Genomic DNA, 25810 nt, shown 5'->3' on the forward strand with positions numbered 1-25810 from the left:
GTAGATCAGTTGTGTATGATATTCACAGTGGCTGATGGAACTGGTAGAATTAATATTAGTCTAACGCATTGAATGCCCATTTTCTAATAAAAATTAAGTTTGTTTAGGCCTAACTTGTTAGATCTAATTTTAGAGTCCAGTCCAGGTCCAGGACCCAAGGGCAAGGCAGATCGCGAATGCATGTTGAGCCATGATCAGGTGCAGATTCTGATCTAATTGGGGATGAGATAAACATGCCTAAGCTAGATCTAACGTTAGAACTAAATTATGTCAGACTACTGTTCGAGGTGGTCCTGATCTTTTTGTTGTCGAACCAGGTCCAGGACCAAATCTAAGTAATGTTTTGCTAACACTGACTTTAATATGTTGTCGTTAGCAAGATTTTACGCTACATTTTTCTAACTTTTAGACTTTAGCCAAGATCTATATTTAACACGTTAAAAAGTTAGACCTAAATAGATCTTGGCCTAGGCCTAAATCTAGATCAACTTACTCATTTTTATCGTCCAGAAGCTGATCTTATTCCTCATTGCTCATCAGACATCACCACAAATCTTTGACGTTAGACCAAATCCAAAACAAAAAATTTTACAAGTAAGCTAAGCTTCACACTCCTTCAATCTCTATCTGGTAAACTTACTGTTAATTCTTTGGCTCCACTCACCAATACATATCCATAAATTGTTAAATAAATCCCCAAAATTTCAGAAATGACGGTTATTCCTATCTACACAAATAACTGATAGGGCATAACGTTTGATCCAACTCGTAGTAGACTCCTTGTCGTCGTCGGACTCGCTTAAATTCCGCGGTCCTGTACGTTCGAAGAGTGTTGATCGATTGCAAACGATCGCTACTTTAGTCCCACATATGTTATTTCCGTGTAAGTGATAACATCTAATCCACAAGAGGGCGCCATACACGTAGAAAAATATATTCATGGAATGGCTGGTCAATATATTCATCGAAGATGGATCGGCTGGGAAATACATTGATTTCGATCATATCACGTGACTCGCTTTGGATCAATCGCGCTTGGCTATCTAATATATCATTTTATATCACATAATACAAAATAGACATCAATTCAAAGAATTTTATTCTAAATATTAAATAGCTAAGCCACCAAATACATCTGAAAAAAAAATCACATTTCCGTGTGTTTATGCTGTACAAAGAAGTAAAGGATACGATGATCTTCAATGAAGTTAGACATTGTAATGATTTAATATTAGTTCATCGTATTGTTAAATTCTGAATTATTTATTTTGGTCTTATTTCTAGATGATGAATCGTGGTTGCCAGGCAACGGAAAGAGATGAAGATTTCGTCTGGTTTTGGTGAATGGTGAACCCAGAAGGTGGATGCGAGATGAAATCTAAAAAATATGATGTAAACTGCAAAAATAAACTTAAGACGAAATGTTTATAAGTATCACTAAAATGTTAAAAATCAACACTTTACCATTTTTTGTGATGAGGCATTATTGAAAGGATAACGTGAATATATAATTTTAAAGCAAATTTTTTTAACTTCTTTACTCATTTTTATTCAGTTTAAAATGAAACATATCAAATTTAATTATTTTACATGGGGTAGGAGTCACTAAAAGCCGCAGGCCTAGGCCTAAAAAGGATGATTCTTCTTGAAATGTATAAGAATATCAAAACAACATCAATTATGTAATAAAAAAGGTACACAACGTATATTGATCACATCACTTTATTTGTTATTTGATTATGAGAAAAAAAGAGATAACTGTAAGCTTACACAAATAAAGGGAATTCAATACTGCACTTCCCGAGCCGTATTCTGATACAGCGGTGCAGTTGTAAACATAATGATACATGATGAGTGGGTTTTGAATCGCAAGTACGCTGGACCTTAGCGTTGCATCTTCATATAGAGTCTCGGTGAGATTGTAGTAATTGGGGTCGTTGGACACTACAGTTTCGTTGCAAAGCCAAACGAAGGTAATGGCAGGAGGATTGGCGTCCGCTTCACATATCAACACGAGCTCAGTAGTCCCACTTGCTTTGTTTGATGTAAGATGTCGAGCAGTGATTGACACAGCAGGATGATCTACATCACAGAGACAAAATACCAAATAAAAAATAAATTAATATTGAATGGGAGAAGCATAAAGATAGGACAGCAATAGATAATGGAAAGACATTTATTTCGAAAGACGCAAAACAGAAAACAAACATTGTCATATTATCTTGTAAATAGAAGATGGTAGAGCCATTGTGGTCATAAATTGTCTCACGCGACTTTTATTCAGCATGTTCAGTCTGTTGTGAATTATGTAAAAACAAAAATCATAGAAACTCAAATTTTCTTTAAATTATTTTAAACACCTTCTACCAAACATTAAAAAAAGAAAACAAAATAGCCAACGAGAAAAACATGTAGACAGACGAGATAAGTTGGAATTTTAAAAGTTTCCCCATCTCCCCAACCTGCCAAGGAGTCTTATCAAGTGCATGACCGAAATCAGTACTTACATGTTATATTCAGAACCAAGCTTTGATTCACCGAACGAGCTGGGAGTGTTGTAGTTTGAACTGCCAGGCAGAGAAGACTTTTCCCATGGTCAAACCTCGTCGGTATTAGAGTCAGAGTGCTTTCAGCATCATATCGACCAGCTTTATTTTCACTTATGTTCAAAGATGAATCCGTTGTAAGATTTCTTGATCCGATGTACCAATGTATATGCGGTGCAGGGTATCCATTAGCAGCTTTGCAGGTTACATTTATTTCTGTGCCGTCATATAAGTCCAGAGGAAAATTTATTTTGATGCCTTCTGGTGCGCCTTTGAACAAAACGTTAAAAAATAGTCCTAAATCTTTGTACTTAACTAAATAATGAGATTTTGGTACAAATAGACATTAACATATTTTATAGCTTTTATAAGGGGGAAAACTCTTTGCATACTTAGAAAACGTGAAATGCTCATTATCAGCGATGACGACGTAGCCCTTTTCAGCTTGGAAACTTGTAAGAAATTAAAAAACAATACACACATATTTACAATATACTTTATCAAGATGATGGTTAACAGTTAACACCTGATACATTATATTGAACAACATTTGTATGGATTAAAATGTGGCTTAAGAAATAACCAACCAAAGGGAAGAAAAAAAACTCACCGTAAACGACCACTTTGGCAAACACCCATTCCACTAGAGATTCTTCAAGTAATGCAAAGCAATTAATGTACTTCCCATGATGTACAATATTTGGATGTATGATTACAGTACCCTCGGTGTCGAACAAAGCATCGTCTAAAATACTTGTTTTGCTTGAGATATTTGGAATAATTATTTCGGCGAGACCATTGCCACTTTCTAACTGAAAGGTTAGTTCGGTTGCTGGGAATGACCCAATACTTTTACATGTGATTGAAGTCGGTGAATCATCTTGAACGTAAAAGACTGTCGATTGTGACTGGTTACTTCCAGTTAGAAAGAGGAGCACACTCATAGGAAGAACTTCAAAGGAAAACATGAAGAGCGAGTCAGGGATAAAGAGAGATAGAGAGGGGGTGAGAAACAAAATGATTATAAAGAATATCTAGCAAATGTCAAATGTCATGAATGACCTTTTTTAGGGATACATACTGCATGAATATATTTTTCTGTAAACGTATAATGAAAGTAACATGGAAAACTAAAGTATTTAGTATTTATATTTAAAAGGAAAGGAATTGATTCGTTTAACAGTAATACTGCTCGAAATTCACAGGTTTATATAAGTAAAACAATTACAAGCTTGGCAACCATACATAGTACCTACCATGAACATTCAGATGAACTGAGCATTGAAGGCTCTTAGATAGTTGTGGATGTGATGCGATGCAGGTGAGGATCTTTCCGTGGTCATTCCTGGAAAGCGTGATTCTCACAGCCTTCTGAGAGATGTAAAAGCTGTCTTGGATGACATCAGACTGATCCTGATGAACAACTGCCATATCATCAGGTAGACACCATTCCAATACTGCAGGGGGCATTGCTTCATATGCTTCGCATGTGATGTCATGTTGTTGACCAGCTATTACCGTTAGAGAGAGGTTGTTTATAAAGTGGTTAAAGATGCCCTCTCCATCAGTGATATAGAGCCGATTTGGTGGAGCTTGGGATGAAAATAAAATGCGTCCAATATCAAAGTCAATGTTTTTTTTATTTTTTCTAACTCAATTTGCATGGAATGATACACTTCTTAATATAGAATTATTTCAAATAATGCTCTCGTATAATATTCCGTTTCAGTAATTGGTTTTATCATCACTAGTATGGCGTATACATTCATTTGGGTATAGTAATTTAGGGGACATATACACTATTCAGACTATTTAAGTCATATAAATCCATACGGTCAGCATTTATATGCTTCGAACAAACAACTTTCATGAAGGTTATTAAACAACACATTGTACTTACAGCTTTGTGTGATGAGAATTTCAAGGCAAAGAACAAGAATCATATGTTTTGAAATGGACGCCATCATTCGGTGAACAATGCGAAGAGGTCCTGTGTGTTTCAACTGACAGTAGATTCTAAACTAAAACAGAGTTTGTGAACACGAAATTACTACATTTGAAATTTGTAGGAAATTCACAATGGCACTTCCGTGTATTCTCTTACATCATGTGCAAAGATTTGGTTTCGCACACTTAAACACCAATCAATATTACAGGTAAAATGTTAAAAGCTTGTTAGATTGAAAGCGGGCGCTCTTTCGTCAGTGGGCCTAAGAATGATATGATTATCCTTATGTACAGATATAAAGGTGTCAGAATAGTATCCAGTAGATATTCTGGGTTGTTTTACGATTATAGAAATCTATTCAAAGTGAATGCCAATTTAAAGGAGCGTGTTTGTCATTGAACTCACAGTCAAGCAACCAATAAAAAATAAAATTGTCTAATTATTTTATAACGAATGTAATTATATTTTTTTTAGGACTAAGCTCAAACGCGCTAAAAGAATGGGGGGGGGGGGGGGCGATGTTCATGGTTAAAGTGTGGAAAGTGACACTCCTATTTTCGTTTCACACTGCTCCGTTTCTTGCAGCTATATTCTTGGTGAAGTGATAATTTTACTGTGTTCCTATTTTAAATATTCTCTTTTGGTTCTTGGGAAAATTTCAAGGTAAAATTTTATAACTTTGTAGTAAAACAAAGTTTGATAATGGGTGATGGTTAGTTTCAATGACTACGTGAATAAAGCGAATTTGTAGTCCAACATAGGCTCTTAATGACCTACGTACAGTGCGTTTCATGAATTCTGAGTGTACAGTGTAGCTAATAATAGTGTGTGCACACGAGTTACTTTCAACAGAAGGCATAAAACACAGCCAACGGACTATTTCAGAAAACTGGGCAGATTAAAGCTAATACGTCTCATAGACGGTTATCAAAATCAGGCTAATGAATTGCTACTTGTGTCTAAATTATAGTGTTTCATCCTATATTGCAGAGTGTTTCAGCATTTTGGAGAACAAATACAAACACTCATACACATGTTCCTTCTTGGCTTGATATGTATTTCATTTAAACGATCCCTTGATTTTTTTTTTCATCAAGATTGTGATGTTGAGAAAAATGATTGAACGAGACCTTTACAATTTTCAGGTACCAACATATACAAAACTGGGGAAGCAGATGGTATTGTCGTTTGTATATGTTATGGTATATTGTTCAAAGTATTTTTTTTATGAAATAAATAGCCATCGAATGTATCACATCCTCGAGTTTTATACTGTAGAAATACGTGGACGATACGATGGCTCATAAATTATAAGCTACTATATAAGAAACTCTATATTTTATTGATTTCATATCATTTGATCTCATTGTCCTTACTTTCGGAAAGATGTTTTTGTGTCGTTTTCGATGATTAAACCTGATTTCCAGGCAACGAAAAGAGATGAAGATTTCATCTGGTTTTGATGGACGATGATCCCAGAAGGTGCATCCGGGATTAAATCTGTAGAAAAAGAAGAAAATATGATATAAACTTAAAAAAAAAAAAAAAAAAAAAAAAAACATAAAAGTACACGTTTGTAAAAAAATATATATATTACTGTTTTTAATATTTTCATGTATTAGTCATTATTGATATGATAACGTGGTAATTATATTTTGAAAGAAAAATTAAAAACGCATTTATGCCTTAAAATGAAACCTATTAAATTCAACTATTTTACACTGTGGAGGAGTAAATAAAAGCCAGAGGATTAACACGGGTGATTCTTATTGCATTATTAAAAAAAAACGAACACAACATCAATAATATGCAGTAATGTTTCTATCACATCACTTCATTTGTCATTTGATTATAGAAAAGTATAATAACCGTCAACGTACACAAATCAACAGTATTGAAGATCACACTTCCTGAGCCGTATTCTGATTTGGCGGTACATTTATAGACAAAATTATACTTGGAGAGTGGGTTTTGAATCACAAGTACGCTGGACGTTATCGTTGCATCTATAGTCTGAGGTAGTGCTTTGTTATTGGAGTCGTTGGACACCACAGTTTCGTTGCATAGCCATTCGAAGGTATTGACAGGAGGATTGGCGTCCGCTTCACATATCAACGCGAGCTCAGTAGTCCCACTTGCTTTGTTTGATGTAAGATGTCGAGCAGTAATTGACACAACGGGATGATCTACACCACAGAGACAAAAATATTCGCTAGAAGTTAGATTAAAATTGGAGATGTGTGGAGTGTGATTTTGGTTCATGTGTTTGTCTCGTCATTATCTTAATCAGTTTGTTGTGAATGTAAAATGAAATCCAAGAGGCTTAAGCTTTACAATGTCTACTAATCATGTAGCATACAAGCAGGAGAACAAATTAGCAAACGAGGCAACGATGAAATTATGGAGGCAGACAAGATTATTTGTATTTCAAAATGGTTCCCTATCTACATGCTATATCTAATCAGTAATCTTATCAAATATATTACGGAAATCAGTACTCACACTTTATATTCAGAACTAAGCTTTGATTCACCGAACGACCTGGGAGTGTCGTAGGTTGAACTGCCAGGCAGAGAAGACGTTCCCCGTGGTCAAAACTGGTTGGTATTAGAGTTAGCGTGCTTTCAGCATCATATCGAACAGCTTTATTTTCACTTATGTTTAAGGATGACTCCTCTGTAAGATTTCTTGATCCGATATACCAATGGATATGCGGTGCTGGGTATCCATTAACAGCTTTGCAGGTTACATTTATTTCTATGCCATCGTACAGGTCCATAGGGGAAGTAATTTTGATGCCTTCTGGTGGGCCTTTGTACGAAACGTAAAAAGAATAGTAATATATAGATCAATTCCGTAAACTGAATAATATGTGTCAAAAATAGCCCACATAACGTATTCTTTTGTTTGTAGCAGGGAGGAACACGTCCTACATCCTTAGATTGTGTTAAATCCTCAATATCAGCGATGACGACGTGGCCCTTTTCAGCTTGGAATATTGTAAATAATAAAAAACAACAAAACTATTTAGAATATACATATCATATAAATGGATGCATTCAACATCACATAACACCTAACATGGCAAGAGATCGAACAATATTTGCATGAGTTACAGATGAAGTTTAAAAAACTACAAATCAAAAAAGGAGGAAAAAGAACTCACCGTAAACAATCACTTTGACGAACATAAATCCAACTATGTGTTTTTCAAGTGATGCGTAGCAATAAATGTACTTCCCATGACGCTCAATATTTGGGTGAATGGTTATGGTACCCTCGGTGTCGAACAACTTATCGTCTAAAACACTCCTTTTGCTTGAGATATTTGCGCGAAGGGGGATATTGTCAGCTCGACCAGTACCCCCTACTAACTGAAATGATAGTTCGGTCGCTGGGAATGACCCGATAATTTTACAAGTGATTGAAGTCGGTGTATCTTCTTGAACGTTAAGGACTCTGGAATGGGACTGGTTTCCTCCAATTCGAAAGAGCAGCATATCCCTTGGCAGAACTTAAAATTAAAACAAAAGGAAACATTTTGAGTGAGAGAGATGGAGAACTAAGGAGGGGGGGGGGGGTATTATGAATGGTATCAAATTTACACTTTGGTAAAATGAAATTGAGGAGACTGAAGAGATATGTTTTATTACATACTAGATATATTTTCTTGTCAATTCTGCCGACATGAAAGTTGGGGTTGCCACGCAGTCAATCTTAGCTTAGCTTGCCAATTATACGTATATCATTTATGTATTTTCTTTTTTAATGTGTTCATGAAAAAGTGTTGCAGAAACCAATGAATGAATGATTGAAATGCACAGATAGCGTAAATCCATCTGCGAAGGAATAACATTGCTTTAAAATTGTGTAAATGTTGAATATTACAGTGGCGGCAATAAAAGGCTCGCTAAAGACTGACACTGACATTTTGAGACAGAAATGACCAGTTTGACATACACACCATGAACATTGAGATGAACTGAGCGTAGACGTTCATTTTGTAGTTGTGGATGTGATGCAATGCAGCTAAGAATCTTTCCGTGGTCTTTCCTAGAGGGTGTGATTGTCACAGCTTTACGAGAGATATAAGATCCGTCTTCAATAACATCAGACTGATCCTGATGAACAACAGCCATATCATCTGGTACATGCCATTCCAATGCTGAAGGAGGATTTGCTCCGTATGCTTCACATGTGATATCATGTTGTCTGCCAGCTTTTACCGTTACAGAGAGGTTGTTAAAGTAATAACGTACCCCCTTTCCATCAATGATGTAGATCTGAGTGGGTGGAGCTTTATCGATAAAAAATAATATTATTAAGTTGTAAAGTCAACTTACTACATTTTTAATTATTATTATTTTTTTTTTTACTTTAATTGTTTCCATGTATACCTTGAAGTATAATCATCAAGATATTCTTTCTAAATACTATAATTTCGTTTAATAGATTATAGGTTACCTGTAGGCCCTACAAATTTCGATAAGTAATAATCGTACAATTTATTCATTCCAATTCATACGATCAGTATCTATTTTCTACGTAAAACTTGCTCTCATCATGCTTTGATAAATCAAATGCGACATAGGTGTACTAGTACCTACCGCTTTGTGAGATGATAACACCAAGGAAAAGTACGAGAACTGCTTGTGTAGAAATGGACATCATAATTAAGCGACAATATACAGCAATGCTACGAGATCCTACATGTTTCAACCGACAGTCAGCTCTGAACGGAAAGAAAGTATAAGAACACGAAGTTATGAGCTATATGAAATGTGATGGAGAATTAACATCAGCACTTCTTTGTATTCCTTCCTTCTCACATGGTTTCGATTTCGCATATAAAGACACCCGTCAACATAAAGGTAATTATGTTAAAGCTCGTTATGATGGAAAGCGGGCGCTCTTTCGTCAGTGAGCCTAAGTATGATATGATTAATATTATGTGACTGCAGGAATCTTTTAAAACTTTATGCCAATATGAACAAGCGTATTTTTCATTAAACTCATATTCAAATTCAAACAACGAACGGATATTGTAATTGTACTTTATGCTATAACGAACGTAACTTTAGTTTTGTAAGATTAAGACCAAACGCGCTAAAAGTAGGGGGAAGCGATGCTCATGATTGAAGTATGGAAAGTGTCTATACTCCTTGATAAGTTTCACACAGTGCTTCGTTTCCATCAGTGATGTTCTTGTCAAAGTTATAGTTTTACTTTAATCTGATTCCTGTTTTTTAAATATAATTTCGGTTCTTAATGAATGAGGTGTGGTTTCAATGACAACGTGTATAGAGCGAATCTGTTCTACATGTTACAACACACAAATTCTGGATGAACACAACATAACCTACATACAGTGCGTTCAATGCACGCTGAATGTGCAGGGAAGCTAATAATCGTGTGTGCACATGAGTTACACACAACAGAAAGCGTTCAACGCAACCAACAGAATCTTTGAATTTGAGAAAACTGGGCATAAGCTAAATACGTCTCAGAGATGGTTATCAAAATGATGCTAATAAATCGCTATTTGTGTCTAAATTATAATCTTTCATCCTATATTGCGGACAGGGCCGTAGCCAGAAGCATTTTGTTGGGGGGGGGGGGGGCGGGTGTACCAGCTAAATTTGCCAACTAAATTTGGCGTGATCGCACCAACGTGAGCACAGGGGGAGTCTGATGGGGGATGTGCCCCCCCCCCCCTACAATAATCACATGCCAAAAGATTTTGAATTTTTAAAATTAAATTAGTGGCATTTGGTGAATACTTTAAGGTAAATTATACAAAGATATACAAAGATATTTGCACTGTAAAAATAAACATTTTGGATAAAAATAAAAAGGCTAGTGTGCCGTAGTTGCTAACTTGCAGTATAATTATTTACCCTATGCATTAATAATATAAAAATCAAAGATTTTTTAATTTTTAATTGACCTTCTGTGCAAGACACTCAACTAAAATTTCAAGAGTGCTACTGCTAACAGTGGCGTACCGTGGGTCGCGGCATGGGGGGGCAGCAAAAAAATTTAGTCATTAAGTGGGCGCGCGAAGCGCGCTCAACTGCCAGGTATACTGACCTAATAGAGACACTTTAAGGACTATGCAATTAAACAGATATGTATCTTAGTGATTAAATAATGCGAGCGCGAAGCGCGAGCTGAAAATGTTTGATATTCAGTCCTAAAAAGGGACATTATAAGCAAAGTTTTGTAATTATGATATGTACCTGTCTCACAAAACAAACAATGCGAGCGCGAAGCGCGAGCGGAATTTTTTTGTATAACTTGACCCTAAAAAGGGACGTTTAAAGGACTATCTTTTGGAATTCATGAAGTGCGTACGTATCTCATCATAGTGATCTAATGCGAGCGCCAAGCGCTTGCTGATTTTGTTATAATTACAACTAAGCACATGAAGCACTTTTTGTGGTCATTGTAATCATGAACATGATACGTATTTCACTAATGAAATATTGCGGCCCAGAAGGGCGAGTTGACAATTTTTGAAATGTAGACCTGAAGAGGGGCGTTCTATGGTCTGTTTGTAGGAATTTACTATTTCACTAATCAAGTGATGCAAGCGCGAAGCGCGAGCTGAAAATTTGTTATAATTAGATCAGAAAAAGGGACATTTTAAGGACTGTCTTTAGGAATTCGTGCACTGCAAAAAAAACGCCGGTGTTGATTTAACACCAGCCCGGTACCTATATCGGTCCACACCAATGCAAACGTAAACACAGACTGGAAATGTTTTATATTAAGGCCTTAAAAGGGGGCAGTCACTTCAAGTATATATTCATGAAAAAAGCATATATCACTACACAAAACAATAATAACTTGTGTTTTTTGCCAACTGCAAACTTGTAGACAAGTCTACAAGTTGTACACTTGTCTTCATGAATTTGCCAACTGCAGAGTTCTGTTCTTTTTAGTTCTGAAACGGGGCAGTACTTGTACATCACTTTGTCTTGCCTCTAATTTTACAAAACTAATGTGTTTGTTAAATCGTCAATAATTGTGGTATAATTTGCAAACTCACAAGCTTGTTTATATTAGGGGAGGACCGGGGGCTTACTTTGTGCGTTATTATAGCTCCATCTGTTTTGTCCTATGTATTTTGCTGACTAGTAGGTCTCTAAGCCTGGCTACATGGACTTGGATTTGCCAACTGGTTGTCTTTACTCCATAAGTCGTAACCTTCTTCGAAGTTGATACCTCTATTTTTCTTTCCTTTTTTTTCTTTCTTTCTTTCTTTCTTTCTTTCTTTCTTTCTTTCTTTCTTTCTTTCTTTCTTTCTTTCTTTCTTTCTTTCTTTCTTTCTTTCTTTCGTTCTTTTTTTTCGTTTGTGCATGTTATGATATGTTGTTAAAACTATTTTTGATTATTTATAAAAATACATTTATTCATTAAAATAAATTTCCCTTCAAAGACCCTTTTGTTCAATCAAATATAAAAAAAAAAATAAAAAAAAATCGGATTTATCATATTTTCGAGTGTTTGTACTGTAAAAAAACGTAGGCGATGTGAAGGCTAATATATGCTACTCTATATGAAAATATGCATCTTACTGATTTCATATAATTTGATCTCATTGTCCTTACTTTTAGAAAAATGTTTTTGTCTCATTTTCCGATGATGAACTCATGTTTCCAGGCAACGAAAAGAGATGAAGATCTCGTCTGGTGTTGGTGGATGATGAACCCAGAAGGTGCATTTGGAATTAAATCTGTAAAACCAAAAATAGATGAGAACTGCAAAAAAATATATATATATAACGAGATGAATTTTCAAAGATTAACAAAATGTTAAATCAATACAATACTTTCTGTAATATGACATTATTGATAATATAACGTATATATTTCATGTTGAAGAAAAATTAGTTAATTTATTTACTCCTTATCATCTATTTAGTTTAAAGTGAAACATATCAAATTCAAGTAGTTTACAATGTTGAGGAGACATAAGCCACAGGCCTAAAAAATGATGATTCTCCATGTATGCAAATCAAAGCGAAATCAATTAAGTAATACAAATTACACAAAGTATTTTGAAATATTTAAATATTTTTAATTTGTTATTCAATTATTAGAAAATGGGGGGGGGGGGGGGAATAGTTGTAAGCTTACACAGATAAAGGGAATCGAATACCGCACTTCCCGAGCCATATTCTGATACAGCGGTGCATTTATAAACAGAATAATAATTGGAGAGTGGGTTTTGAATCCCAAGTACACTGGTCGTTAGTGTTGCGTTTTCCGATATTGTCTCGTGGAGTCTGTAGTTATTGGTGTCCTTTGACACTACAGTTTCGTTGCAAAGCCAAACGAAGGTAGTGACAAGAGGATTAGCGTCCGCTTTACATATCAACACGGGCTCTGTAGTCCCACTTGCTTTCTTCGATGTAAGACGCCGAACAGTAATTGACACAACGGGAGCATCTAGACCAAAGAGACAAAATGCAATTTGCTAGTAATGAATATGAAATAAAAGAAGCATACAGATCATAAGAAAAGGACAGAAATCGATAATGATTTTTTTTTCTTAGAAAGAGACAAGACGGAAAACAAAACATTGGCTAATTACTTTGTAAAAATAAGGTTGCAGTGTCATTTTATATATAATTTGTCTCGTGGCGACGTTTATAGTTTTCTTTACAATTTTTAAAACATCTACTAAACATGCAAGCAGTCTTATCGAAGCTACTACCAAAACCAGAACTTACATGTTACGTTCAGAACCAAGCTTTCATTCACCGAACGAGCTTGGAATGTTGCAGGTTGAATTGCCTGGCAGAGAAGTTGCTTCCCATTGTCAAATCTCGTCGGTATTAGAGTAAGCGTGCTTTCAGCATCATATCTACCAGCCGGATTTTCACTTATGTTTAAATACGAATCCTCTGTAAGATTTTTTGATCCAATGTACCAATCAATTAACGGTGCGGGGGATCCATTAACAGCTTTGCAGGATATATTTATTTCTATGTCGTCGTACAGATTCCCAAGGAAAGTCATTTTGATGCCTCCTGGCGGGCCTTTGAATGAAACGTAAACAACGAATTCAATGCCGTAAAAGAAGGAAATAAGTTTGTGTTCAATATAAACCCACTTAATGTATTTTGTAATTAATAAAAGGGGTCGAAAACACATCTTGCGAACTTTTATTTTCTTATATTATGTGAAATCCTCAATGCCAGCGATGACGACGTGGCCCTTTTTAGTAATGACAATTGTAAGATATCCTAAACAATACTATTATTTTGTTTAAGCATGTAAATGATCATGCTTAACATCGGATAACACCGATAAAAAGGGAAAATATTTCATCAATATTGTGTATGAATAAGGAATGCAGTTTTTAAAATTGCAAACCTAAAGGGGTGAAGAAGAACTCACCGTAAACGATTACGTTGGCATACACCAATTCCACTATAGATTCTTCAAGCGATGCGAAGCATTTAATGTACTGTCCATGATGCACAATATTTAAGTGTAAGATTACAGTACCTTCGGTGTCAAACAGAGCATCGTCCAAAATGCTTCTTTCGCTTGAGATATTTGGAATAATTCTTTCGCCGAGACCATTGCCACTTTCTAACTGAAAGGATAGTTCAGTTGCTGGGAATGACCCAATACTTCTACATGTGATTGAAGTCGGTGAATCTTCTTGGACGTATATGAGTCTTGACTGGGACTGGCTACCTCCAGTTGAAAAGAGCAGCACACTCATAGGAAGAACTTCAAATGAAAAGAAAAAGAGCGAGGGATAAAGAGAGATAAAGACAGGGGAAAAGGGAAGGAATGACAATAAAAATTGTGTTGAATATCATTAACAGATGCTAAATGGCATGAAGAATTGGATGAATTTTAAAAGTGACACGCCGTTTGCTTTTATTTTTTGGTATACATGTACGTATAATATTAACATCGGGTGATAAATAAATATATTTGCAAGAAAAAGAAATCGATTGGTCTAAGAGTAATATTGTTCAATGTAAAGAGGTTTGTTTTAAATGGACGCTGACAAGCTGGGAGTAAATGAGGCAGCCATCGGTGTACATAACCTAGAGACAGATATATTTATACAAAATACCTACCATGTACATTCATATTTACTGTGCATTGAAGGTTTTCTGATAGTTCTTGATGTGATGCGATGCAGCTAAGAATCTTTCCGTGGTTATCCCTCGAGGGTGTTATTGTCACGGCTTTCTGAGAGATGTAAAAGCTGTCTTGGATATCATCAGACTGATCCTGATGAACAACTGCCATATCATCAGGTAAACGCCATTCCAATACTGCAGGGGGCATTGCTCCATATGCTTCACATGTGATGTCTTGTTGTTGGTCAGCTATTACGGTTAGAGAGATGTTGTTTGAGTAGTAAATGGTGCCCTCTCCATCAATGACATAGAGCCAAGTGGGTGGAGCTTGCGATGAAAAACATAATACATTCAAGTATTAGAGGCATCATTCCTCATTTGTCTAAATCATTTTACGTGAAAGCATACATTTCTTAGATATAGAATTATGTAATTAGATGCCCAAGTAGAATATTCGGAGCTCCGCTAAAGTAACTATCATCCCTCATAATATGGCCTACAAATAATTTAGGGGCCATATTCACGCATCTGTGCTAACCCATGTATACTCATATGGACAGTACTTAGTGGCTTCGTACACACTACTTTCATGAAGGAAATTACACTACACATCATACTTACAGCTTTGCGAGATGGTAATTCCAAGGCAAAGACCGAGAACTACTTGCATTGAAATGGACGTCATCATTCAGCATGTTCAGTGATCATACAGTAGGCAATGCGAAGACGTTCTGTATATTCCGACAGACAGAACATTCTAACAAAAATACATGAAATGTTTGGACAATTAACAATGGCACTTACTTACATTCCTTCCTTCTTACTTGGATTCGGTTTCGCAAACTGTCTTAAATAATCACCAATATAACATGTAACAAAAGTGTTAGATCGAAAGCGGGCGCTCTTTCGTCAGTGGGCCTGAGTATAATTTGAATATCGTTATGCAAGGGTATCAAAATAATATGCAGTATATATTATATCATGAATTTTTTCTGAGTGTAGAAATCTGTTCAAATTGAATAACAAAATGAACAAGCCTGTTTTTCCATTTAACTCACATTCAAACAACGAGCAAAAAAAAGTATTTTATTTTATAACGAATGTAGTTTTATTTTTTGTAAAACTAAGCTCAAACCCGATAAAAAAAAGTAGGGGAAAGCGATTTTCAGGATTGAAGTGTGGAAATTGATACTCCTAACTATGTTTCACACTTCTACATTTCTTGCAGTTATATTCTTGTCGAAGTGATCGTTTCAGTTCGTTCAAATTTTCAACAATCTCTGTTTGGTTCTTGGAAATATTTATAAAAGTTTAATCATGTATGAGGATCTGTTTTAACGACAACGTGCATATGGCGAATATAGCGATGTTCTCACACCCTAATGTTGATCCTGGTTGCCAGGCAACGAAAAGAGATGAAGATCTCGTCTGATTTCGGTGCATGATGAACCCATATGGCGGATTCGGGATAAAATCTGTAAAACAGAAGAAAAATTGTAAAACAAGCAAAACGGGATACGTTAATAACAAAGATGAAATATTAAATCAATACATCAATATTTTTGTGCTAAGACGATATTGGTAGGATTAATTGATTATTTGATTTTGAAACAAAATGTATTAATTTATTTATTATTTTTCTTTTTTTCGATTTGAAATACAACATATCAAATTCAACTATTTTACGATATGGAGGGCCCATTAAAAGCCACATGTCTAACAATGTTTTCTTTTTGTTTGGTATAAGACCAAAAACATCAAATATATGTATGTAAAACCACACAAAGTATTTAGAATTATTTTGATCACATCACTTTATTTGTTATTGATTATTTCAGAAGTAAATTGATAATAGTCAGCTTACACAAATAAAGGGAATTGAATTCTGCACTTCTCGAGCCGTATTCTGATACAGCGGTGCATTTATAAACACAATGATATTTGGAGAGTGGGTTTTGAATCGCAAGTACGCTCGATGCTAGTGTTGCATCTTCATATATAGTCTCGGTGAGTCTGTAGTTGGTGTCGTTTAACACTACAGTTTCGTTGCATAGCCAATCGAAGGTATTGACAGGAGGATTGGCGTCCGCTTTACATGTCAACACGAGCTTAGTAGTCCCACTTGCTATGGTTGATGTAAGACGTCGAGCAGTAATCATCACAACGGGATGATCTACATCACAGACACAAAATAGAAATTTGATAGAAATTAATATGAAATAAGAAAGTATAATAATCATGGGGACAGAATAAAGATAGATGATAAAATCAAGTTCATGTACGTAAAAAGAAGCAAAACACAAGACAAAACATTGTCCAATAACTTTCTGAAAAGAAGGTTGTAGTGTCATTTTGGATAAAGTTTTCTCGTTTCTACATTTACAGTGTGTGAACGTAAAAAGAAATCCAAATGGGTCAGGTTTTCTTTAGAAATATTGTTTAAGACATAACAGGCGGACAGCACAAGCAGAAATAAATATCTCAAATAATCAAAGAGTCAACGAGGAAAGCGTGTAGACAGACAAGATCATTTGCAATTCAAACGGGTTAACTATATATATTCAACCAGTCCACTAGTCTTATTAAATGCATTTAAAATAATCACCACTTACATGTTATGTTCAGAACCAAGCTTTGATTCATCGAAGGAGCTGGGAGTGTTGTATGTTGAACTGCTTCACATAGAAGACTTTTCCCATGATCAAACCTCGTCGGTCTTAGAGTTAGGACGCTTTCAGTGTCATATCGACCAGCTTTATTTTCACTTGTGTTTAAAGATGAATCCTCTGTAAGATTTCTTGATCCGATGAACCAATGGATATACGGTGCTGGGTAGCCATTAGTAGCTTTGCAGGTTACATTGATTGCTATGCCATCGTACAGGTCCATAGGGAAAGTAATGTTGATGCCTTCTGGTGGGCCTTTGAACGAAACGTAAAAAGAATAGTCATATATAGATCAATGTCGTAAACTTAATAATATGTGTCAAACATTACTTACATAACGTATCATTTTGTTTGTAGCAGGGAGGAAAGACACCTTACATCCCAAGAATGCGTTACATCCTCAATATCAGCGATGTGGCCCTTTGCAGCTTGGAATATTGTAAATAAAAAACACAACTATTTAGAATATACTTTATCATATACATGGTGGCGGTCAACAACATATAACACCTAGCATTGCAAGAGATCGAACAACATTTGCATGACTTAAAAAAGTTTTAAAAAACTACCAATCCCAAAAAAAGGGAAGAGGAAAAAAAAAGTAGAAGAACTCACCGTAAACGACCACTTTTGCGAACATAAATCCAACTATGTGTTTCTCAAGTGATGCGTAGCAATGAATGTTCTTCCCATGACGCTCAATATTTGGGTGAATGGTTATAGTACCCTCGGTGTCGAACAACTTATCGTCTAAAACACTCATTTTGCTTGAGATATTTGCGCGAAGGGAGATATTGTCAGCTTGACCAGTAACCCCTACTAACTGAAATGACAGTTTGGTCGCTGGAAATGACCCAATACTTTTACAAGTGATTGAAGTCGGTGTATCTTCTTGAACGTTAAGGACTGTTGAATGGGACTGGTTTCCTCCAGTTCGAAAGATCACCACATTCCTTGGCAGAACTTAAAAATAGAACAAAATGAGACATTTTGAGTGAGTGAGAGCGATAGAGAGCCAATGAGGGGGGGGGGTATTGTGGATGGTATCGAATTTACACTTTGGTAAAATGATATTTAGGAGACTGAATGCTTTAGTACATGGATATATGTTGTCGACCATGTATCATCCCATGCATCATTGACTTCCTCACTGGTCGTAACCAGTGCGTCCGCTACCAAGGTGTCATGTCAGACATTACTCCTATGAGCGCAGGTGTACCACAAGGTACACCGGGCTTGGCCCGGTGCTCTTTCTAGTTCTTATCAACGATGCCCTAGCTATCATCATCCAAAATGGAGTTATGGAAATATGTAGATGATATGACACTAGGTGAAGTGAAAACGAATGGTGCAGCCAGTGAGGTACAAGACACTCTTGATGAGCTAAATGTATGGTGTAATACAAATAAAATGAACTTGAATGCCAGTAAATGTCAAGTGATGAGAATGGACTTTGGGAAAAATCCACTCCCAATGCACTGAATGTTGAAATAGGCACCAGACCCTGAATGAAGTAGACGTGATGAAAATACTTGGTATCCTTGTCCAGTCAGACCTAAAATGGAATGACCACATTAGTTCAATGATAGCTAAGGCTAACAGGCGAATTCACATGTTGAGGCAGCTCAGACCTTTAAAACTCCAACAGGGTGATCTACTGACGATTTATACTGGTTACGTGAGGCCTTTGGTGGAGTAAGCTGTGCCCGTTTGGCACCAAGGCCTGACTGCCCAACAGCGAGCACAAATCGAAAGAATAGAGAAACGATCTCTCCGAATCATTCATGGCCCACTGTACATCACCTATGAGAATGCCCTACAAATCACAAACCTGAAATCACTCGGATAAAGACGACGGGACTTGTGTATCAATTTTGCCAAGTGCCTACAAAACTCACCCACCTTCAGATCCTGGTTGCCTAATCCTAGACTAAACACAAAAACACTCCGAAGAATTGCTCCTTACGATCAGATTAAATGCAGGACACAAAGGTGCAAACTTAGTTCCATTCCATATCTAATTAGCTTATTGAATGAATCGTAGATAAAGAAGACAATATGTTTGTTATGATCTGTATTATGACCTCTTCCTAAATCTGTTATTTCTATTCATATATCCTCTCTCTCTCTTCTTCTTCTTTTTCTGCCTCACCCTCCATCTCTTTACATCTATTTCTCTCTCCCTCTCCCTCCCTCCATCATTTTCTCCAATTCTTTCTCTATCTCACCATCCATCTATTTCTCCTTCTCTCTCTCTATTTTATTGTTCCTTAGTCCCAGTTCTTTTTAATTTTACTCTTCTCTTTCCAACGCGTTTGTGTTGCAATGTGACTTTTTTTTTATCATGTTTATTATTATTATTGAATCCGAATAATCAGCGACTATCTGTAATGTTTCAGTAGAACGAAATAAGTATACATAACTCTCGGTATAAAAACTTTATTTTAATTATTTACACATTGTTACCCACTTCCATTTCTCTTTATACTCTGAATACGTCACTAATTCAAAATCTCGATATCATCAAGTCAAATTTATCCATTCCAATTCAGTTACATCATAAGTCCTTCCAATCCGCTTCCTCGTATACTATATCTTAAGCAAATTTTGAAACTTCTGCAATTACTCATATTTGAAAATATTCTAATGATTCATATTAACCCCCAAAGTATTAATGATAGCATATTTTGTCATGCTTTGTGTATTTTTAGAATTCTATTTTGATACTGTTATGTTTTGTGTTCTTTTTTATGTAAAAGTTATGTACAATTCAGCTCTTGCTGCGAACAGTCTTTAAATAAAATACCATTATCATTACATACATTAAAAATATTTCCTGTATATTACGCATGCTATGTGGACATAAAAGTAAAATGCACAGATAATGTAAATCCAACTGCAAAGGAATAGATTTGCTGAGACATTAGGTTATTCTGTATACTACAGTGGAGGCAATAAAAGGCTCTCAAAAGACTAAACAAAGATTTCTACAAACAAAAATAACCTATATGACATACACACCATGAACATTGAGATGAACTGAGCGTAGACGTTCATTTTGTAGTTCTGGGTGTGACGTGATGCAACTAAGAATCTTTCCGTGGTCATTCCTGTAGGGTGTGATTGTCATGGCTTTCTGGGAGATGTAAGATCCGTATTGAATAACATCAGACTGATCCTGATGCACAACTGCCATATCATCTGGTACATGCCATTCCAATACTGCATGAGGATTTGCTCCATATGCTTCACATATGATGTCATTTCGTTGGTCAGCTTTTACCGTTATAGAGAGGTTGTTAAAGTAATATCGAACCCCCTTTCCATCAATAATGTAGATCCAAGTGGGTGGAGCTACAATGTAAGTATAAGAATAAGATTTATTAAGTAGTAAAGTCAGTTTGCTCTCTCTCTCTCTCTCTCTCTCTCTCTCTCTCTCTCTCTCTCTATATATATATATATATATATATATGTATATATTTTTTTTTTAATTTATGAATTATTGTTTTGAGTTGTGATGTATAACTTGATACACACTTATCAAGACATTCTCCGTAAAATTATGATGTCGTTTCGGTAATGGGTTATTGCGTGAGCCCTACATATTTCGATAATCAGTAATGATCGTTGGTTCATACACAGTGTTCATACCATTTCACACGATCCGTATCTATTTGCTACTTAAAACTTGCCTTCATCATGCTTTGATGAAGTAAATGCAACACAGGTCTACTTACCGCTTTGTGAGATGATAACCCCAAGAAAAAGTACGAGAACTACTTGTGTAGAAATGGACATCGTAATTAAGCGACAAATTACGACAATGCTACGAGATCCTACCTGTTTCAACCGACAGTCAGTCCGAATGGAAAGAAAGTATAAGAACACGAAATTATGAGATATGAAATGTGTTGGAAAATGAACATCGGCACTTCTGTATAGTCCCTCCTTCTTAGGTGGTTTCGGTTTCGCATACTATCAAAGACACCAGTCAACATAACAGGTAACTATGTTAAAGCTCGTTAGATGGAAAGCGGGCGCTCTTTCGTCTATGAGCCTATGTGTATCATCGTGTGACGGCAGAAATCTATTAAAACTGTATGCCAACATGAAAAAGCGTATTTTTCATTAAAATCATATTCAAACAACGAACGGATATTGTAATTGTATTTTATGTTAAAACGAATGTAATTTAGTTTTGTAAGATTAAGCCCAAACGCTCTAAAAGTAAAGGGAAGCGATGTTCATGATTGAAATATGGAAAGTGTCTATACTCCTAAACAAGTTTCACACTGTGCTTTGTTTCCTTCAGTGATGTTCTTGTGAACGTTATAGTTTTACTTTAATCTTGATCTGATTCCTTTTTTTAAATATAATTTTGGTTCTTAAAAAATGAGGTGTGGTTTCAATGACAACGTATATATAGCGAATCTGTACTACATGTTACAACACACAAATTCTGGATGAACACAGCATGACCTACATACAGTGCGTTCAATGCACGCTGAATGTACAGTGTAGCTAATAATAGTGTATGCCCGTGAATACACACAACAGAAAGCGTTCAACGCAACCAACAGAATCTTTGAATTTGAGAAAACTGGGCATAAGCTATTCGTCTCAGAGAGGGTTATCAAAATGATGCTAATAAATTACTACTTGTGTCTAAATTATAATCTGTCATCCTATATTGCGGAGTGTTTCAGCTTTTTGTCGAACAAATACAAGCACTCATACACATGTTTCTTCTTAGCTTAATATTGTTTTTCTATTCAGCTGCTCATATATTTCAACGATCTCTCTACTTGTTTTATTCATCAAGAGTGTGATGGTGAGGAAAATGAGTGAAGGCGGCCTTTACAATTTCAGGTACCAGCATATCCAATATTGGGGAAGCAGATGGCCTTGTCGTTTGTTAAAACTATTTTTGATTATTTATAAAAATACATTTATTCATTAAAATAAATTTCCCTTCAAAGACCCTTTTGTTCAATCAAATGTAAAAAAAAAAAAAAAAAAAAACATCGGATTTATCATATTTTCGAGTGTTTATACTGTAAAAAAACGTAGGCGATGTGAAGGCTAATATAAGCTACTCTATATGAAACTATACATCTTACTGATTTCATATAATTTGATCTCAATGTCCTTACTTTTAGAAAAATGTTTTTGTCTCATTTTCCGATGATGAACTCTTGTTTCCAGGCAACGAAAAGAGATGAAGATCTCGTCTGGTGTTGGTGGATGATGAACCCAGAAGGTGCATTTGGAATCAAATCTGTAAAAAAAAAAAATAGATGAGAACTGCAAAAATATATATATATATATAACGAGATGAATTTTTAAAGATTAACAAAATGTTAAATCAATACAATACTTTCTGTAATATGACATTATTGAAAATATAACGTATATATTTCATGTTGAAGCAAAATTAGTTAAAGTATTTTTTCCTTATCATCTATTTAGTTTAAAATGAAACATATCAAATTCAAGTAGTTTACAATGATGAGGAGACATTATAAGCCACAGGCCTAAATAATGATGATTCTCCATGTATGCAAATCAATGCGAAATCAATTAAGTAATACAAATTACACAAAGTATTTTGAAATATTTAAATATTTTTAATTTGGTATTCGATTATTAGAAAATGGGGGGAAATAGTTGTAAGCTTACACAGATAAAGGGAATCGAATACCGCACTTCCCGAGCCATAGTCTGATACAGCGGTGCATTTATAAACAGAATAATAATTGGAGAGTGGGTTTTGAATCCCAAGTACACTGGACGTTAGTGTTGCGTTTTCCGATATTGTCTCGTGGAGTCTGTAGTTATTGGTGTCCTTGGATACTACAGTTTCGTTGCAAAACCAAACGAAAGTAGTGACAAGAGGATTAGCGTCCGCTTTACATATCAACACGAGCTCCGTAGTCCCATTTGCTTTGCTCGATGTACGACGTCGGACAGTAATTGACACAACGGGAGCATCTAGATCAGAGACAAAATGCAATTTGCTAGTAATGAACATGAATTAAAAGAAGCATACGGATCATAAGAAAAGGACATAAATCGATAATGATTTTTTTTTTCTTAGAAAGAGGCAAGACGGACAACAAAACGTTGTCTAATTACTTTGTAAAAAAAAAGGTTGCAGTGTCATTTTATACATAATTTGTCTCATGGCGACGTTTATAGTTTCTTTACAATTTTTAAAACATCTACTAAACATGCGAGCAGGAAGAGCAGATAAAAAATACTTTAAAAGCCAATGGGTCAACTAGGAAAATATGATTAAGGTCGATTGCATTAAAAAAAAAAAGGTTCCCTATCTATCCGACCAGCCAAGCAGTCTTATCGGAGCTATTACCAAAACCAGAACTTACACGTTACGTTCAGAACCAAGCTTTGATTCAGCGAACGAGCTTGGAATGTTGTCGGTTGAAGTGCCCGACAGAGAAGTTGTTTTCCATTGTCAAATCTCGTCGGTATTAGAGTAAGCGTGCTTTCAGCATCATATCGAGCAGCTGTATTTTCACTTATGTTTAAAGATGAATCCTCTGTAAGATTTTTTGATCCAATGTACCAATGAATTAACGGTGCGGGATATCCATTAACAGCTTTGCAGGATATATTTGTTTCTATGTCGTCGTACAGATCCCCAAGAAAAGTCATTTTGATGCCTCTTGGCGGGCCTTTGAACGAAACGTAAAAAACGATATACATAATCCAATGCCGTAAAAGTAGGAAATAAGTTCGTGTTCAATATGAACCCGCTTAATGTATTTTGTAATTAATAGAAGGGGTCGAAAACACATCCTGCAAACGTTCATTTTCTTAGATTATGTGAAATCCCCAAAGCCATCGATGACGACGTAGTCCTTTTTAGCAATGAAAATTGTAAGAAATCCTAAACAATACTATTTAGAATATTTTTTTCAGCATGCAAATGAGCATGGTTAACATCGGATAACACATAAAAAGGGATACTATTTCATCAACATTGTGCCTAAATAAGGAATGCAGTTTCAACAATTGCAAACCTAAAGGGGTGAAGAAGAACTCACCGTAAACGATTACTTTGGCATACACCAATTCCACTACAGATCCTTCAAGCGATGCGAAGCATTTAATGTACTGTCCATGATGCACAGTATTTAAGTGTAAGATTACAGTACCCTCGGTGTCAAACAGAGCATCGTCCAAAATGCTTCTTTCGCTTGAGATATTTGGAAGAATTCTTTCGCCGAGACCATTGCCACTTTCTAACTGAAAGGATAGTTCAGTCGCTGGGAATGACCCAATACTTCTACATGTGATTGAAGTCGGTGAATCTTCTTGAACGTATATCAGTCTTGACTGGGAATGGCTACCTCCAGTTGAAAAGAGCAGCACACTCATAGGAAGAACTTCAAAGGAAAAGGGAAAGAGCGAGGGATAAAGGGAGATAAAGACAGGGGAAAAGGGAAGGAATGACAATAACAATTGTGTTGAATATCATTAAAAGATGCTAAATGGCATGAAGAATTGGATGAATTTTAAAAGAGACGCGCCGTTTGCTTTGATTTTTTGGTATACGTAGAATATTAACATCGGGTGATAAATATATTTGCAAGAAAAAGAAATGGATTGGTCTAAGAGTAATATTGCTCAATGTACAGAGGTTTGTGTAAAATGGACGATGACAAGCTTGGAGTAAATGAGGCAGCCATCGGTATACATAACCTAAAGACAGATATATTCATACAAAATACCTACCATGTACATTCATATTTACTGTGTATTGAAGGTTTTCTGATAGTTCTTGATGTGATGCGATGCAGCTAAGAATCTTTCCGTGGTTATCCCTTGAGGGTGTTATTGTCACGGCTTTCTGAGAGATGTAAAAGCTGTCTTGGATATTATCAGACTGATCCTGATGAACAACTGCCATATCATCAGGTAAACGCCATTCCAATACTGCAGTCGGCCTTGCTCCATATGCTTCACATGTGATGTCTTGTTGTTGGTCAGCTATTACGGTTAGAGAGATGTTTTTTGAGTAGTAAATGGTGCCCTTTCCATCAATGATATAGAGCCAAGTGGGTGGAGCTTGCGATGAAAAATATAATGCATTCAAGTAAATGTAATGCATTTAAGTATTAGAGGCATCATTCTGTATTTTTCGAATTCATTTTACGCGAAATGATACATACTTATATATAGAATTATGTAATAAGATGCCCTAGTAGAATATTCGGAGATCCGTTAAAGTAACTACCATCCTTCATGTGGCCTACAAATAATTTAGGGGCCATATTCATGCATCTGTGCTAACCCTAGCATATTCATACGGACAGTGCTTATTTGCTTCGTGCAAACCACTGTAATGAAGGAAATTACACTACACATCATACTTACAGCTTTGCGAGATGATAATTCCAAGGCAAAGACCGAGAACTACTTGCATTGAAATGGACGTCATCATTCAGCCTGTTCAGTGATCATACAGTAGGCAATGCGAAGACGTTCTGTATGTTCCGACAGACAGAACATT

General features: G+C 35.8%; 2 protein-coding genes across 2 annotated transcripts; both read right to left on the minus strand.

The window, feature by feature from the left end:
- Window positions 1-1280: 1280 nt before the first annotated feature.
- On the minus strand, window positions 1281-9199 carry LOC129267182 (uncharacterized). The gene is made up of 11 exons (XM_064103282.1): window positions 9102-9199; window positions 8459-8791; window positions 7661-8008; window positions 6997-7305; window positions 6375-6680; window positions 5911-5994; window positions 3803-4138; window positions 3157-3498; window positions 2508-2816; window positions 1771-2082; window positions 1281-1378 (listed from the first exon to the last, which is right to left on the minus strand). The coding sequence occupies exons 1-11, from the start codon at window positions 9163-9165 to the stop codon at window positions 1281-1283; spliced, it is 2841 nt and encodes a 946-aa protein (XP_063959352.1). The 5' UTR covers window positions 9166-9199.
- A 10501-nt stretch (window positions 9200-19700) lies between these two features.
- LOC129266796 (uncharacterized) lies at window positions 19701-25810 on the minus strand. Its single transcript, XM_064103091.1, has 7 exons — window positions 25675-25810; window positions 25033-25365; window positions 24342-24683; window positions 23661-23969; window positions 22954-23265; window positions 22428-22552; window positions 19701-20628 (listed from the first exon to the last, which is right to left on the minus strand). The coding sequence occupies exons 1-6, from the start codon at window positions 25739-25741 to the stop codon at window positions 22449-22451; spliced, it is 1467 nt and encodes a 488-aa protein (XP_063959161.1). The 5' UTR covers window positions 25742-25810; the 3' UTR covers window positions 19701-20628; window positions 22428-22448.

The sequence above is a fragment of the Lytechinus pictus genome, chromosome 8 (assembly GCF_037042905.1).
Source record: "Lytechinus pictus isolate F3 Inbred chromosome 8, Lp3.0, whole genome shotgun sequence".
Taxonomy (NCBI): domain Eukaryota; kingdom Metazoa; phylum Echinodermata; class Echinoidea; order Temnopleuroida; family Toxopneustidae; genus Lytechinus; species Lytechinus pictus.

Bases quoted from the DNA above. Each gene is read 5' to 3' on its own strand.
- LOC129267182 (XM_064103282.1), bottom strand. From the start codon at position 9,165: ATGATGTCCATTTCTACACAAGCAGTTCTCGTACTTTTCCTTGGTGTT. The intron at 8,792-9,101 runs GTAGGTACTAGT...TTATCGATAAAG, and splicing joins TGTTATCATCTCACAAAGCG to CTCCACCCACTCAGATCTAC. The intron at 7,306-7,660 runs GTGAGTTCTTTT...TTTCGTACAAAG, and splicing joins CGTCAAAGTGATTGTTTACG to GCCCACCAGAAGGCATCAAA.
- LOC129266796 (XM_064103091.1), bottom strand. From the start codon at position 25,741: ATGATGACGTCCATTTCAATGCAAGTAGTTCTCGGTCTTTGCCTTGGA. The intron at 23,266-23,660 runs GTAAGTTCTGGT...TCTCTGATCTAG, and splicing joins CTTGGTTCTGAACGTAACGT to ATGCTCCCGTTGTGTCAATT. The intron at 22,553-22,953 runs GTAAGCTTACAA...TTTTTTTTACAG, and splicing joins ATTCGATTCCCTTTATCTGT to ATTTGATTCCAAATGCACCT.